This window comes from Triticum dicoccoides, chromosome 7A (genome assembly GCF_002162155.2).
Source record: "Triticum dicoccoides isolate Atlit2015 ecotype Zavitan chromosome 7A, WEW_v2.0, whole genome shotgun sequence".
In the NCBI taxonomy this organism is placed as follows: Eukaryota; Viridiplantae; Streptophyta; class Magnoliopsida; order Poales; family Poaceae; genus Triticum; species Triticum dicoccoides.
In genome coordinates this window covers 626,480,336-626,495,247 of record NC_041392.1, presented here as the reverse complement: position 1 = coordinate 626,495,247, position 14,912 = coordinate 626,480,336, and the positions used below count along the sequence as shown (strand labels likewise).

General features: G+C 39.5%; 1 protein-coding gene and 1 long non-coding RNA gene across 4 annotated transcripts; both read right to left on the bottom strand.

The window, feature by feature from the left end:
- Positions 1-649: 649 nt before the first annotated feature.
- On the bottom strand, positions 650-1,834 carry LOC119327660. Its single transcript, XM_037600764.1, has 2 exons — positions 983-1,834; positions 650-898 (listed from the first exon to the last, which is right to left on the bottom strand). The coding sequence occupies exons 1-2, from the start codon at positions 1,418-1,420 to the stop codon at positions 770-772; spliced, it is 567 nt and encodes a 188-aa protein (XP_037456661.1). The 5' UTR covers positions 1,421-1,834; the 3' UTR covers positions 650-769.
- Positions 1,835-2,720: 886 nt separating this feature from the next.
- On the bottom strand, positions 2,721-7,483 carry LOC119334456. Of its 3 annotated transcripts, none has more exons than XR_005161347.1 (7): positions 6,958-7,483; positions 5,607-6,638; positions 4,695-5,512; positions 3,400-4,620; positions 3,256-3,321; positions 3,107-3,175; positions 2,721-3,031 (listed from the first exon to the last, which is right to left on the bottom strand). It is a non-coding gene; the product is annotated as an uncharacterized LOC119334456 (long non-coding RNA). The 3 variants fall into 3 exon arrangements; XR_005161346.1 differs by having other exon boundaries at positions 3,400-4,982; positions 5,055-5,512; XR_005161345.1 differs by having other exon boundaries at positions 3,400-5,512.
- Positions 7,484-14,912: the final 7,429 nt, after the last annotated feature.

Genomic DNA, 14,912 nt, shown 5'->3' with positions numbered 1-14,912 from the left:
TTATAAATACGTTGGAGACGTATCAATGATGCAAACCTGAAAGTAGGACATTTATCATGTTTAGGTGTGTTTTTAAGCCTGGCATGTGCTTTCCAACACCATGATCAACGAGGTGGTTGTGTAAGTATTGCAAGGTAAGAAGTTTTGTTGTCTTCTGAATTCCTCTATGGTTTGCTACCATTGCGTTTACTGAACCATCAAACATGGCTGTCCTCCTCTTTACTTATTCTAAGAACTTGTCATCAGCTAGCTTACAATTTAGCTCCATACTTGCAATAGCGTTTTGGAGCCAAACCTTCACCTATTAAAAAATATGATCAAATACTTTTCTATCGGGGGCAAGTAGTAAGACCATAATGTGCAAAGATTTACCACTCACTTGATTAACTATATTCTTAATCTCCTCTAGGCTTTCCATCCCAGAAAGTCTTGTTTTTGGCATGTCACCAAATATTGAGCCATGAAATCCACCGCTACATTCCCCAAATTGTTCAGGCATGCACCTCCCCGCATTTTTGGATGCAACATTGTTTTCTGGAAGCGCTACCATTACTTCATCTACATGAGTTAGAATGACAGCAGCCTGCTCATAGAGAACGGTTCTAAGCTGTGACCCGCTTGCCGTTCGCTTCTGCCTCTTTAGATTGGCCGCCTGTTCCTTCACATCAGGCTGGACAAATTTAAATTTTAGCATTTCCTCTGACTTACAGCAATACTATTATTAGACCAGGTTTATATCACTCACTCTCAGCATGCAGTAAACCCTCATTTATATACAATTCATGGTGTCCCTCTCAAGAAGAGCAAAAAGTTTTGGAGCATTGTAGACACATATCCTAGGACAAACAGTAGGATCGACATTCTGATCTCCAGCATCCACAGAATCAAAATACAACACCTATGAAAATCAACACAATGGCTTATGTGAGTAAAATGCAGACCGAACTAGCAACAACACAACCAAAGAAATGTAAACTAATACCTGAAGATAGTAGTGGCAACCAAAGATAGTGATTCCAGGCCCTGGGTTTGCATTGACATACTGCTGAACTCTAGCAGGAGCATCAAGAAGCTCAACAACTCCGTAATTGGTCCAGTTTAACTTGTCCAGATTTTCAAGAGCATATGCCAGAAGATATGCATCCTTTGGGACATATCCTCTCTTGTCTCTGGGGCTGTAGAAAACTGACAGAACTAACATTGCGAAGGCAAGTTTCAACCTTATTGCCCTTGTTTTGGTGAACTCCTCAGGATGGTCTTCACACAAAACTTTCAAAAGATCTGGTGTTTTCACTTCTTGATGGTTTAGATCAAGGTCTAGCATTTTTCTGACCATAAATATTTCTTTCGTCGTAGGACCTTCTCTGAGTCTCTGAATCTCTACATCACCACCTTCTCTTGTACCTAATATGGCAGACATCGATCTCTCACTGATCTGAGCAATTTTTTCCCTAGAACAAGCCTTTTCCTCCTAGTGTCTATAGATTGCAGATAGAAAAGAGAATGGTTCCTGCTAAAGTGAGTAAAATGATCTACATGTAGCAACCCACCCAGGCCCATCTCTATGATATGTTTTTTTGGACTCTCACCCCACTTTGCTAGTGCTATAGCAATATCCTTAGGTGCAAATGAACTTTTTAGAACACTGTGACCTGTTTTAGGGATTCTACCAACACTAGGGTGAAGAACAAATTCAGGAATATCAGGTTCAGTTGGCCTGTTTGGTGCTAGTACCAACTCTGCATCACAGTTGATATTCTCAACATCAACAATAGGCACAAGTGCAGGCATTGGGATAGCAGCGTTGATAGATGCAGCACCCAATCCCATGAAATCTATAGTACGTATCTGGAAAAAGGAAATAAATAACTGAATCAGGATAGATGAACAATAGAGAGGAAAAATGTTTGATAGCTTGAAAATAGAAAAATCCAGCCAGGAAATCACAAAAACAAGTCCAGAAAAGAGAAACTGTTATTCCATTCTTACCTCTGTTGTGTCTTCCTCCATGCTTGTGTTCTCCAGCGCGGACCAGGCTTATTCCCCTGCTGTTCTTCCCTCAGCTGCTAGCAAGAAGAAGACGGGGAACTGGGTTCTGCCAAGCTCCACCATCGCTTTGAACTGCTATTTACTCCCTCCTCATCCAGTGAGCAACGGAGACAAAGTGAGGCCTCACTGGCTCTGGCATTGCTATTAACACGCATAAATCATGGCATGACAGTGCTACAACCCTACAAAAGACTTTTTTTCAAGCAGCTACTGCCATCAGTGTACCATTTTGACATATTTTGTGGTATGAGGACGCAAGCATGCCTCTCTCCTTCACCAAGTATTGTTCCTTTAATGTATTATATCTGTTTCCACAGTGTTGCTCAAGGAGAGAGAGGAGCTGGCCATTAAACCGAGCTCTCAATTTCTGTCAGCACCTACGTGAATGCTACCGCGTGATATCGTCTCCGGCAGCTCTCGGAGTACCAAACCCACCCACAAGGGGATCAAACGCCCCTCTCGTACATTAAAGCCTAGTAGCCTACTCAATTACTCATAGAGCCTCGTATGAAGCAATCTTTGCGGTAGATTTTGCAACGACGCCCAGCACGACTGAATCTTACTACATGTGCTACAGTCGTATGAGTACATGGCCCTTTTGACCATGCCTGCGTTTTTCAACTACCACGTACCATTTGACGATTTTTCTCTTCAAACACACATAGTGGATAGACAGAAACACATTACATTTTTTGGCTAATTTGATTTATTACACTGGATTCGAGTGAAAGTTTCAAACACTAACAACAGGGTTCTAAAATAATTAACTCCTCTGCCTCTTGCACATATGGCTGTCAATCTCATCTTCATCTTCAAACTCTTCGACTTGTACTGCAACTGAGCAGCAGCCAGACCCCTCCTCTGTTGCACTATCCACCTTCAATATCGCTCTCTTTCTCTCCACCGCTTGAGCCTGTAAATGGATCATGTTCTCCCCAGCAATCATCAATCTGTCGCTGTTTAGTTGATTTGCTGGCGTCGACTGGATGTACTTGAAAAAATTCAGCATGCAATGCAACTATTTTTTACTTCAGTTCAGGAAAGTAATCAAACTAACCAGTATTGCTCTCGTGTTAGAGCACAGTAGTAGATTTCCCTCTTTAACAAAGTTTGATTCAACACACTCCTGAATCATCACAGGTCACGATCAAAAGTGAAAATGAAAATAATTAATATGGATTATTGAAAGAGGAAAGATTAACCTACCGAAAGATCGTCAACATGATCGTCCTCACTGCTCTCATTCATCATAATAACCCCAACGCAACTAAACTGTACATTAAGAGAGGGTATCAGAGTGATTCAAGTACAAATATGCCCACCCAAATACCAGCTCAAAAGTAAACATACCATAACATTGTGAACAACTTCTACAGTTGTATCTGCCTTCTGATGTTCCATGCGTGGCTCCTCCAAGCTTCCTCCCCCAACTGCTGATGTTTGCTTCCTCCCCAAAGCAAACCATTGAACTTATATAGACTACAGAGTGCCACCACCGCTCCAAAGAATGAAGTTCAAATTTCAAATAACATTAACTTCTGCATTCTAACCACTCACAGGCCTAATTAATGCTTGCCTTGCATTTTTTTCTTCAGGGTAGCATGCATTATCATCGTTAATTGGTTGTCAAAATGGTTGTTGCACAATTCTTTTTGTGTTATGCAAAAAAACAACATTGTTTCCAACTTTCCTATTGCTAGCATATAAAGGATTGCTTCAACAAATAACTCAGTTCATACATAAATCTAGATGTCTCTTCCATTTTAAACATTGATACATAAAATCACCACTTGTTCACAAAAACATCTAGTCATTGTCTTCACCATCCATGGAAGACATGCCGGGGAATGTATTCATCCCTTCCATGAAACTGGCCATTTTCTTGGAGCAGTTGTTCTTCCTGTGTCCAGCAACCTTGCAATTGCTACAAAGTGTCTCTTTCCTTGGTTTCACTGGTAGATCACCCCTCTGTGGACATGTAGTACTCTTGTGTCCTTTACCACGACAAATACTACATAATCGTGTTCGCTAATGTGAATCTTCATAAGGCGCTTTTTCACGCGATGTGCTTGGGTACCCCCTCTTCATATGCCTTTCCGGTGCTAACATGACCTCTCTTGAAGAGACCTCAACATTACCATTGCAGCTCTGGTCCACAAGATTGATATGAGACGATTTAGAAATTGTTTCTTTAGAAACGCTTGGGTGCTTTGTTTTTAGTGTTTTGCAAGAAACCCTAGAACCAACCGAGTTGGTCATGCTAGATGCCTTAGCCTTCTCAACCACGCTTAGTCCTTTTTTTTCCATGCTCAATGACATTGCTCTCTGCTTCAAATCACACAGCCCACTCATAACGGACTCGAAAGCCTCTACATTACTGTCCCCAAGATGAACAATTAATCTGCAATGCAGTTATGTACATCGCAGAATGCCTGAATGTCATTGCATCCGGTGGACCCATGTCTCTCTGGTAATGCTTGATATGATCAGGCAAAACATCATGAGCATCTACTGTCCATCTCTTCATTATGTGTGCTTTCGGGATTTTCTTAACATCTAGTATGATCATTACTTACAGACGAAAAGATCATCAGTTAAAATGTATAATAATCATTAGTCCGATTTAAAAAAAAGTCAGAAAATACCTTAAGTATATGACAACAAATCATTCCCATGTGTTCATATCTTCCACACTCACAAGTGTACTTTGTTTGATCTTCAGATATAACAACCTCATACCTATTCTTGAACCAGAGGGATCTCTCTGCTCAGGGTTACCGTGTATGGCTGCATATTTCCTTCTTGGTTCTATCTCTTCAACATCATAGTAACCATCTACATAAAGAACCCTTCCAAACATCTCAAACATTGTTCTGGTATATATCTTGCTTGCGTGACACTCAATTGGGAGATTAGATTTTATAACAGCCCCCCTGCAGTTTAAAGTGAAAAGTGCCAGTTCAAGTTGCATACAAAATATGTTTGTATAATTCTAGAAAACATACCAGCCTTGTCCTTTTCTCTTGAAATCCTTCCTCCTGCTCTCTGTCATACTGTAGCTTGCCATACTGCTTAACGAAAACGTTCATTGGACATGCTGGTGGCACATAGTTTTTAAGCATGTGGTTCGCACTCTCACTCCGTTGTGTTCTTGTCATTTTTGCACAGAATTTCCCACTGAAATATGGTTTGGCCCATTTCTCCCTAACCTCGTAAACTTGAGCTAGGAATGTGTTACTCGCCAACCCGTACTTCACAATTAAATTGGACCACCCTTTTTCTAATTCTTCTATAGTCAGCATTTCGTCACAAAGACGGTGAATCTCTGTCCTGAAGTCTGACTTCTTTGTATAATTGCTCCCTAGTGACTCCTTTGCTTTTTTTAACACATGCCAGTTGCACCATCGGTGAGTCGTCCCAGGGAATACATTCATAATCGCAACCTCCATAGCCCTAGCTTGATCTGTTATATAAATAAGGTCCATTTTAGATCATCATTGATTTTTTGTTAGTTCAAAAAAGAAACAGAATAATTAGTAGTACTGCTGTAGTGTTACCTGTTAAAATTGTAACTGGTTTCTTCCCGCCCATCATCTTTAGAAATCCGCTGAAAACCCATTCAAAGCTCTCTACTTTCTCATCACGCATCAAGACACCGGCATAAAGCACACTATGGAAGTGATTGTTTACTCCAACAAACAATCCGAAAGGCATATCGTACAGGTTGGTCTTATATGTTGTATCGAATGTAACGACATGGCCAAAATGATGGTACTGGAGCTTGCTACGTCCATTAGTCCACATAATTGTTCTTATCCTACTCTCGGTGTCTACTTGAACTATATACTGGAACTCACTGTCTCTTTCTTTCAAATCTGAAAACAAATCCATAGTTTTCCTAACATCGTCATCCGCCTGTTCCTTGCTTATTTTTCCACATAGCGTCCTAAGGCACCTTTTAGTGAAAGGTACATTCTCTATTCTACCAAAAAACGTGCCAATTATACTTTAAACTTTGCTTAGATTTATGTTATTCTCACGAAGCTGAGACACAAGCTCTCTAGTGTATTTGTCAATATGACGATGTGACTGGAAATGCAACTTATCTGCACAATTTGCTAGCATAGCGTGATTGTGCACATTCCTATACTCACAGATAAACCATCCTTGATCTTCTGTTCTTAGAAGGCGTAACATGGAGGGGCATTCACAACGGCAGGAAGTGGTATTAGTTTTCTTTGGTTTCCCCTAATTATAAAATTCACAGTTAGCTGCACTATAACTCTTCGGTAAATGAACATAAATTACTGTCAGAAAAACTTATAGAATAACCACAGAGAAGGTCTTGCATGCATTTTGTTCCCCTGACGTTGGTTCTGCTTTTCCCGTATCTGATGCCAATTCCTAGCTCCCAAGAATATAGGTTGTAGAAATCATAAGCTTCACCCAAAGAATCAAAAACCAGACCAACCGAAGGTGCAACCACTGCATCTGTTTTCCTGGTAGAAGACCCTCTCGAAGCCTGCTCCAGAGGTGCAACTCTATCTGGTTTAGTCTTTCTTTCATCTGGCATGACCCCATGCCTCGGCCTAAATGAAAAAAATTAGATTAGTAAATTAATTGTTTCACTTGGACAATAACAAGATGCAGACTTTATGTAAGGTTTTACATTTAAACATATTATGCAGTTTGAAGAAGCATCAGGAAAATAAAGATTGCATTCCGCTTCAAAACTGTATACAACGTTTGAGAGCTGAATAAACGTTTTCTACTTTCAATATTTTCTGTTATTTTTGGCATAATTATTACAAATCGAACCGTCCTATGCATTGCTACAGCCAAGATTTGCAGTATGGTCTTCGGTGTAATTATTTTGAAATCGATCCTTGTTGTGCCAGAATGATATACCTTCTGATCCACCCTCCTGAAGATCTAGTTGCAACAGAGTCGTCTTCTTCGGAAACGTCACGCACAAGATCGATCTGGGTCTCTTCGCTTGGAGAGTCATCAAGCTCCTGGCTCTTTACAACTTCATCAAGTGCTGGCAGCCGAATCGGCCGTTCTAAACTACTCCCTCCGTCTCATAATATAAGAACGTTTTTGACACTAGTGTAGTGTTAAAAACGTTCTTATATTTTGGGACAGAGGGAGTAACTGTTAACCAGTTCGCTACAATACAGAAATTGTACTGTCAACAAGGTAACCCGAGATCTGACAGCTCCCAGATCCAGATCGATGTATTTTCAGTTGGGATGGACAACATACCTTCTCATTAGAGATGCAATCATTCCGCTCTAAATTCTCTTCTGTTGTTGTTGAGCTCGATTCCAGACGACACCGCGCGGTGGTGGTTGGTGGTGGAAGAACTCCGCCACCGTCTTCTCGCCGGAGAGTAGTGGTCCATTTGTTTTGGGTAAGAACAGCAGCACCGTCTACTCAAAGGAGTTCGCTATCCTCGTACAGAAACAGGACGGATGCATTCACCACCCGTATTGATTATCCTTTTCAACACAATTTAATTCGACCGGCCGAAAGTGCTGTTCTTACCTGCACTGAAACGTCATCGTTCTTGCACCCGACATCGTATACAACTTGTATTGGCCAGACTATAGTTTTCCCCGCTTTTACAAAACATATTCACTACACTAGCAACAGATCTTAAAGCCAACAGCCGCCGTCCAGATAGCGTGCGCCGCCCGGAGCCAAAAGTGCGCTTTCCATGCATATGACACTAGTCTAAGTTACTACTTTCGTAGTGCAATGTAACATAGTAGTAGCGTCAAAGATGACCGATAAATCATGAGTGAACATGCAGCCACACGAGGTCGTTATCAAGACCGACCATTTCCGCGTGATTCGTGCAGCTCTAATACATCAAGTCTGTATAATAAATTTCATCCACCGTATACAGTTAGTACAGCTCTTGTATTACTTCTGACCTTGCCAGGAGATGGCCCAGAAGGCAGACTCGCGCATTGAAGACATGTGTTGATTAACATGTCAGTCCAAATGGCCAGCTGCACCACAATAACTACACTGATCCATGCTAGTAGTACTCCCTCCATAAACTAATATAAGGGCGTTTAGATAACTAAAATAGTGATCTAAACGCTCTTATATTAGTTTACAGAGGGAGTACTTGATTAGAAGATGGCCGCGGAGCATGTCGTTTGAAGCGTTAACTACATTGAAAGCATGCACCATGTCCATAATCACACTAGCTCTCTCCATCCAGCATTGTTCAATTTGGAAAATGAGGTATTTTAGTTTTGTCATTTGTTTCGGACTACTGATTTAGAACTCTTACATGCATCAATTTTTTCATTGAAAAATCACTTAACTCCATCCTTCATAGTTAACTTGAATCACAAAAAGTAGAATCTGATTTTTAAATGCAACGTTGATACAAAATCAGAATGTCAATTAAAAGATCAGGCAAAATTCTACTGAAAAAGTCAAAATACTTTTACATAACTTATAGGATATTTGAGACATCACCAATAAGAGAGAACGGTTTTTTTACGGCTTTGATTTTGATCTCAACTTCACAAGTATACATGTTAACCAAAACTTACGGTTCCCATTTTTTAACAAATTAGAGACATCAAAACCAACTCCACAAATTTCTAATTGAACTTACAATATGAAAATATCTACGAGATGCATTTAATTACCTGAATATATGGGAGAAATTTTGTCATGGTTGCAGCTAAATTCATGTGCTTAGTTGATGTATTAGTAATATGTTAATCAGTAAATTAGGACTAACCATCATACACGTGTGTTTAATCAGTGTGCCAGTTATTAGCCATGTAATATCTTGGGCTAGTTAGCATATGAGTATTACCATACACTAAACCATCCAGTTTGTCATGAAACAGATGCTATGATTAAAGCTTCTTGTACTAGCATTATTCCATTGATGCATCTGCCAATTGATGGGTGACACATTAATACATATATAGACTTGGCCACCTAATAACAATTGCCATAAGAAAAGTCTGCAATGCAAGGGAACGAACAAGCTGGATATACGTCAGCACGTTTGTGCTTATACCCAAGTAAAACGCAGGATCAAGTCCAGTGTCCATATGCTAACCTGTGTATCTCTATTTCTACCGAAGTCATTTTCCCTGTTCTTCTGCTCTCCACAGGATGCAAATCGAAAATGAGCTACAATGCACACCACGAGCAAGGGCGGTACTTATGGTGTCTGCCCCACATCCAGAGCAGTTATGAAGGAACCCAACATGCAAGGGACATTGCTACCAGACGAGCCAATATTCATACGAAAATTAAATGAGACCTGGCCCACGTGTGCGAGGTAATGTTGTGTATTTACGTTGGCCTGTGAATTGACCACCCCGTATTGCATAATGGGCTATATTAACTAGGAATCATAATGTGCATGTGGACGCGCGAGATTATGGCATCGCATGCCACCATGTCCCAAAAATTCGCGTCCCAATGATGACTTCATTTATTATGTTGTGGACTCATCTTTTTTCGGGAAGCGCTATATTACAGTAACATATTATGCTACCGCTTCTCATTAACTACATGTCACATAAGCAAAATTTTCTTGATGTGCGCTATGTTACTTGCTAAGTTACTCCCACTATGACTAACCTAATAGGAGAGAGAAAGTAATAATTAATGTGCCATGACTAATTGTATCTTATTTCTTGATATGTTTGATGTTTCTTAGATGGAAAGTACATGATACTAATTAGGAAGAGAGAAAAACTATTTGTATAGTTATCGTCTCGGTCAGCTAGGGATTAGAGATTAATCGGAATCGGCGGATTAATCGATTTTATTGGTCGACTATTAATCGAATATTTTTTGCAAATCTCAGGTTCCCAACACTAAAATACGCTATATTCAACACCAAAATATTATTTGGCAGAAATGTTACCTTGATTCCTAGCCTTTGAATCCTCGTATAATGACAAAAAATAGAACACCAGTACATATTAGGTAACAAGGTCCACAAAACATAAATAAACATAGTTTTTGCAAACATAGTGCTATGAATAGGTATGATTTTATCGATAGATTCCCAATAAATCGCTTGTCAGAGCGATAAATTGGTCCAAAAAATAAACGGTGAAGATAAGGCATAATCTTATCGGTCACCCCCCGATTAGCAATAAATCAGAAGATTAATCGCTGAATCGGAAGATTTCTTGAACAGTGTTTGTAATTAGCAGGGTATGCATGCGTATTTTAGTTGAATTAGTAGCACATACACATGGGTATCTTGAGTATGTTTATATTTTTATTAGGTACAATACCCTGAGTATGTGTATTTTGATTAGGTATAACACCAACACATAAATATTATCATTAGGTATAATACTGAACAACCACGTACCCGAAATATTTATGAATATGCAAGATGTAAAGTACTCAATATATTTTCACGTATGTGCATACTCGACGTATTTCTCCACAGCTACATACCCAACACGAAATGTATGAGCACATACCCAGAAAATATGTATATATGCGATATTTATGGGTACATACACATTAATTTTACATCTTGAGTATGAACTTATATATTGGATACTCTCAAGTTTCACATATTTGTATCTCAGGTATACACATACCAAAAAATATGACGAGTATATTCATACAAAGGAATAAAAAGGAGACGTACCAAATTAGAAAGTTTAAAATGATTGACGCTATAAATTAGGAAACAAATCAATGATGGTGCACGGTCACTTAAAACAAAAAGGCTTAGCGGGTTGGACCCGATCAAGGTGATCAGGCACCTAGGGTGTGCTTTAGATAATTCGGTAGAGTATGATTTATACTCTATATTTGTGGTTTTTAGGGGCAAGCTAGCATTTAGGGACTCAAGAGTTGCTATAAGAAACTAAGAACCCATGTCTGCTATATTTACATCTACGAAGGACGAATCATCAAAGTTGATCTAAATTTTATTTTGCATAGATGTGGTGGACCCTATATACTAAATCGTCCAAGTTGATATGATTTCATAAATTGCACTTTATACTGAAGATACTTGAGATTTTCTCCTTATAGTTCAGGATGCTTGAACTTTATGGCTACATGCATATCTGAATTTTCCATTTACACCTTAATTCTATGTACCCACCTAATAGTACATGGATCCTTGATGCGCCCTCATACTATAAGAAATGAAACTACTGCTCGCTACTAACTGCCAGACGGTGTGCCCCATGTAATTTTGTACTTTTAGATGTATTGTTATTTGACTAATTCAAGACACAAATCAACAACATGTGGAAAGGCTAATTGGGTAGCATCCCAATTTTCTGATCACGTGTATTAATCACATACAAATATTTGTGAAATTGTACAAACTACATATCAAGAAGCTTGGAGTACGGACTTTAAATTTAGGAGCCTACCATAACACATACATACGTATGAAAAGCCTATGCCGTAATATGGCATTTTTTACAAAGGTCGGGCGATTAGCTTGAGGACGGGGCCTTGACTAACACATTGCAGTAATATAAATGTGACATAAACGTGCCAATTGACTAGACTCCCTACTTTAATTCTATGCATTGAGATGCAAGTAAAGAATCTACTAACTACACATACAAACTATATGCTTGATTTGTTCCTTGGTTGGCTCTTGTAGGACGTTCCAAGTGTCGCGTGAGGCCTTTGTTGTCCTATCGATCCACCTCATCCAGGTAGTGGAAAGCAACCACAATGCCATGTATAGTTGCGGTGGTAGGACACCGAAGACCTAAAAAACGATGCACACCGAAGCTTGCATCTCTGCTTGTCCAAGTCAATCAAAATCCAATGATAATTACTGTGCTAACTTCTTTCCCAACGCCTTTCATTCACATTGTTCTCCCCAAAGAGTGTATATGTCGCCTTTGTTTGGTACATCCTCTCTTTCTCTACCAGTGCATGTTGCTCCTTTAATAGACATTGTGGTGGGTCATAGTGAACTAAATGATGACGGGGAAGTAGGATATGGCGATTTCATAAATAATGAGCTACTCCCGAGGTTTTTTCTATGTTATTCCGTTTCTTCCCTATTCTCGAACAAAGTGACATTTAGACATTGTGAGACAAACCTAGCATATGATTTTTATTTGGTTAAAAACGAGTTGACATATTATTTGTAGAGTTTGACTTTGAAATATCTAAAATATTATAGGTGGTCAAAATCTGACGAAGGACAAGTCGAAAACTCACTTCATGTGAACTAGATTAGGATAGCCCTAGTGTTCCATTGTAGACTGCATCTAAAATTGTGATATCTTGCTTTTTGCTTAAGTGGATCCCTAATTAGGGGGAACATTTTTATTACTCGCTCCATTCCAATGAATAAGATGCTCAACCTTTTCAAAATCCAACTAGAACCATAAATTAGTGACTTAAAAATTATACTACATCTGCCCGGAAATACTTGTCACTCAAATGGATGTATCTAGGGAGTACCATTGAAAACTTCTTTTCAATAGGAATTCAATGATATATTTTTTATCACATATAATTCACATTTGGTTGGTCTAATTTATGGTCAAAGTTTAATTTTGAGATGAGTGCACGCCTTATTCAAAGAGTTTCCGGATGGAGGGAGTACCACTGAAACAGATGTATGTAGATTAGAGGGAGTGTCTTCTTTTTTCTTAAGTGGATGTCAAGTTAGGGGAACACTTTTACACATTTGAACTCTTGTGTGACTCCATTACTTCGATGTGATAGTGATACACGTACGCAAAAGACTTTCTAACGGTTGATTTTCTGAAATAAATGCACATACAAATACAAATACATGTACCGACATATCCAGTCAATTCTGATAAGGGCGTTGTGTTGTTTGTAGGATATATGGATTGATTTTGTGCTGATTTGTCGATGCTGACTCTCAAACAGTCAAGTGGCCATAGTCTAGAAGAGGGAGTAATTTTGTGGAGAATAATCTAATGACACCGCTTGTTTGTAGCGACGGAGGAGGATTGTTCTTGAGCACAAGTTTTTTTTTTTTTGAGAAAGGTTCTTGAGCACAAGTGATTGAGATGAACGGGGCACTAGTAGAAAAAGGTCCAATTGTCCCGGTTACCAGAGGCCCATTTGTCTTGGTTCAGAAACCGGGACTAAAGCCCAACACCTTTAGTCCCGGTTCGCTTACGAACCGGGACAAATGTGGCTCCACGTGGCCACTGCGGCGAGCCCAGGTAGGAGGGCCTTTAGTCCCGGTTGGTAACACCAACCGGGACCAAAGAACATCCACGCGTCAGCAGCTCAGGAGCTGGGGTAGCTCAGGAGCTGGGGTTTTTATTTTTGTTTTTGAAAGGGGGGTGGTTGGGGGTTTTGGAGGGTTAATTTGGGGGTTTCATATATTGTGTTAGCTAGCTAATAGCTAGAGAGAAGTGACCTCTCTTATCTCCGTGCTTGGTCGACGCTACATACTATATGTATAGAGAGGACTCAACACACTAGCTAGTAAGAAAATGAAGGAAACCATTAAGCACAGAAGATCGTCATGAACATATACAGAGAGAAGTGATCGACCTCTCCTTCTCTGAGAAATTGGTCGAACAACAAGTTTTCGTATATCTATCCGACGCTACTAGCTACATATATACAATATAAGATCTCTTACACTCCCTAACATCTGAAGTCAAGTTCCACATGGTATTCTCTGGCTTTATTGATGACGTGGTCAAGAAAGAATCCCGCCAATTCCTCTTGAATTGCTTTTATGCGATCATGTGCTAGGAGTTCATCCCGCAACTGCCAGAGCTAAATTGAAGAAGAGGGTCAATACATGTGTATGAATGAAACTGATCAACACAAATGATGGTAATAAAATAAAATTGTGAATATTTTTGCTTACGCACTTCATATTCTTTTTCAGAGTAGCCCTGCTTATTAGAGGTCGTCGCGTTATAGATGAATCACAAACATAGTATCCACAAAAATCATTCCCGGCTTCCTGCCACAAGCACTTTATGAGAAATAGAGGTCAATCAAACTGATAAACAAACATGCTAAAGGGTATTGATGAAACTAGCTAGAATCAATGGGAGATGCGCGAAACTAGGTAGTAGTACTTACTTTCGGGTGTTTAAATCGCAGCTCGGTCAGAAGTCCCGGAGAAATTGTGGTGAACTCTTTCTAAACCCTGCGAGACAAAGAAAATAATTACTTAATATCAGGAAATGAACAAAGTTGCCAATATGGTGTGATAATGATCGATTGAACTTCTCGAGCATTCGAGTCATGTCCGCATACTCCTCGGGATCTTTTTGTTTGGAGTCTAAGACGGTTACTTCTCCCCGCTCAAGCTTAATCTCTAGGAGAGTAAAGTGGAACCTGTGCACGCATGCATAACTCATCAGTTACATTACTATAACCTCGGATAATAAGGGAAACCGAATGTGCACAAGAAAGTAACACTCACTTGGGTAAGGAAAGAGTATTTTATCTTTGCTTTGATTTTTGAGCAACGATTGTAGCAGTTGTCCTTGGTTTCTGAGACATTGTGTTTAACCGTAAATTCATGTATGACATTTGGGTTAATGAACCCAATGTCATAGATTTGTGCTTTTCTCCATTCGATGATCTTCAATCTGTATAATATAGTGATGATAATTATATATACATGCAATGAAAGAGCTGAGCTATATATAGAGAGGCTTAATTACATAAAGTAGTACTTACAGACAATAGCAAGCCATGAGTGATTTGTCGAAGGCCTTTATATTATAGAACTGGAAAAACTCGTCAAAATCAACAGCTAACACATCTTGTCCAATGAAGTCATGGTCATCTTTAATTCTCATTGTCAAAGCATCCTTCCCAGACTCGCTGCAGATTTTCATGTACCATTG

Bases quoted from the DNA above. Each gene is read 5' to 3' on its own strand.
- LOC119327660 (XM_037600764.1), bottom strand. From the start codon at position 1,420: ATGTCTGCCATATTAGGTACAAGAGAAGGTGGTGATGTAGAGATTCAG. The intron at 899-982 runs GTATTAGTTTAC...TGATTTTCATAG, and splicing joins GTTGCCACTACTATCTTCAG to GTGTTGTATTTTGATTCTGT.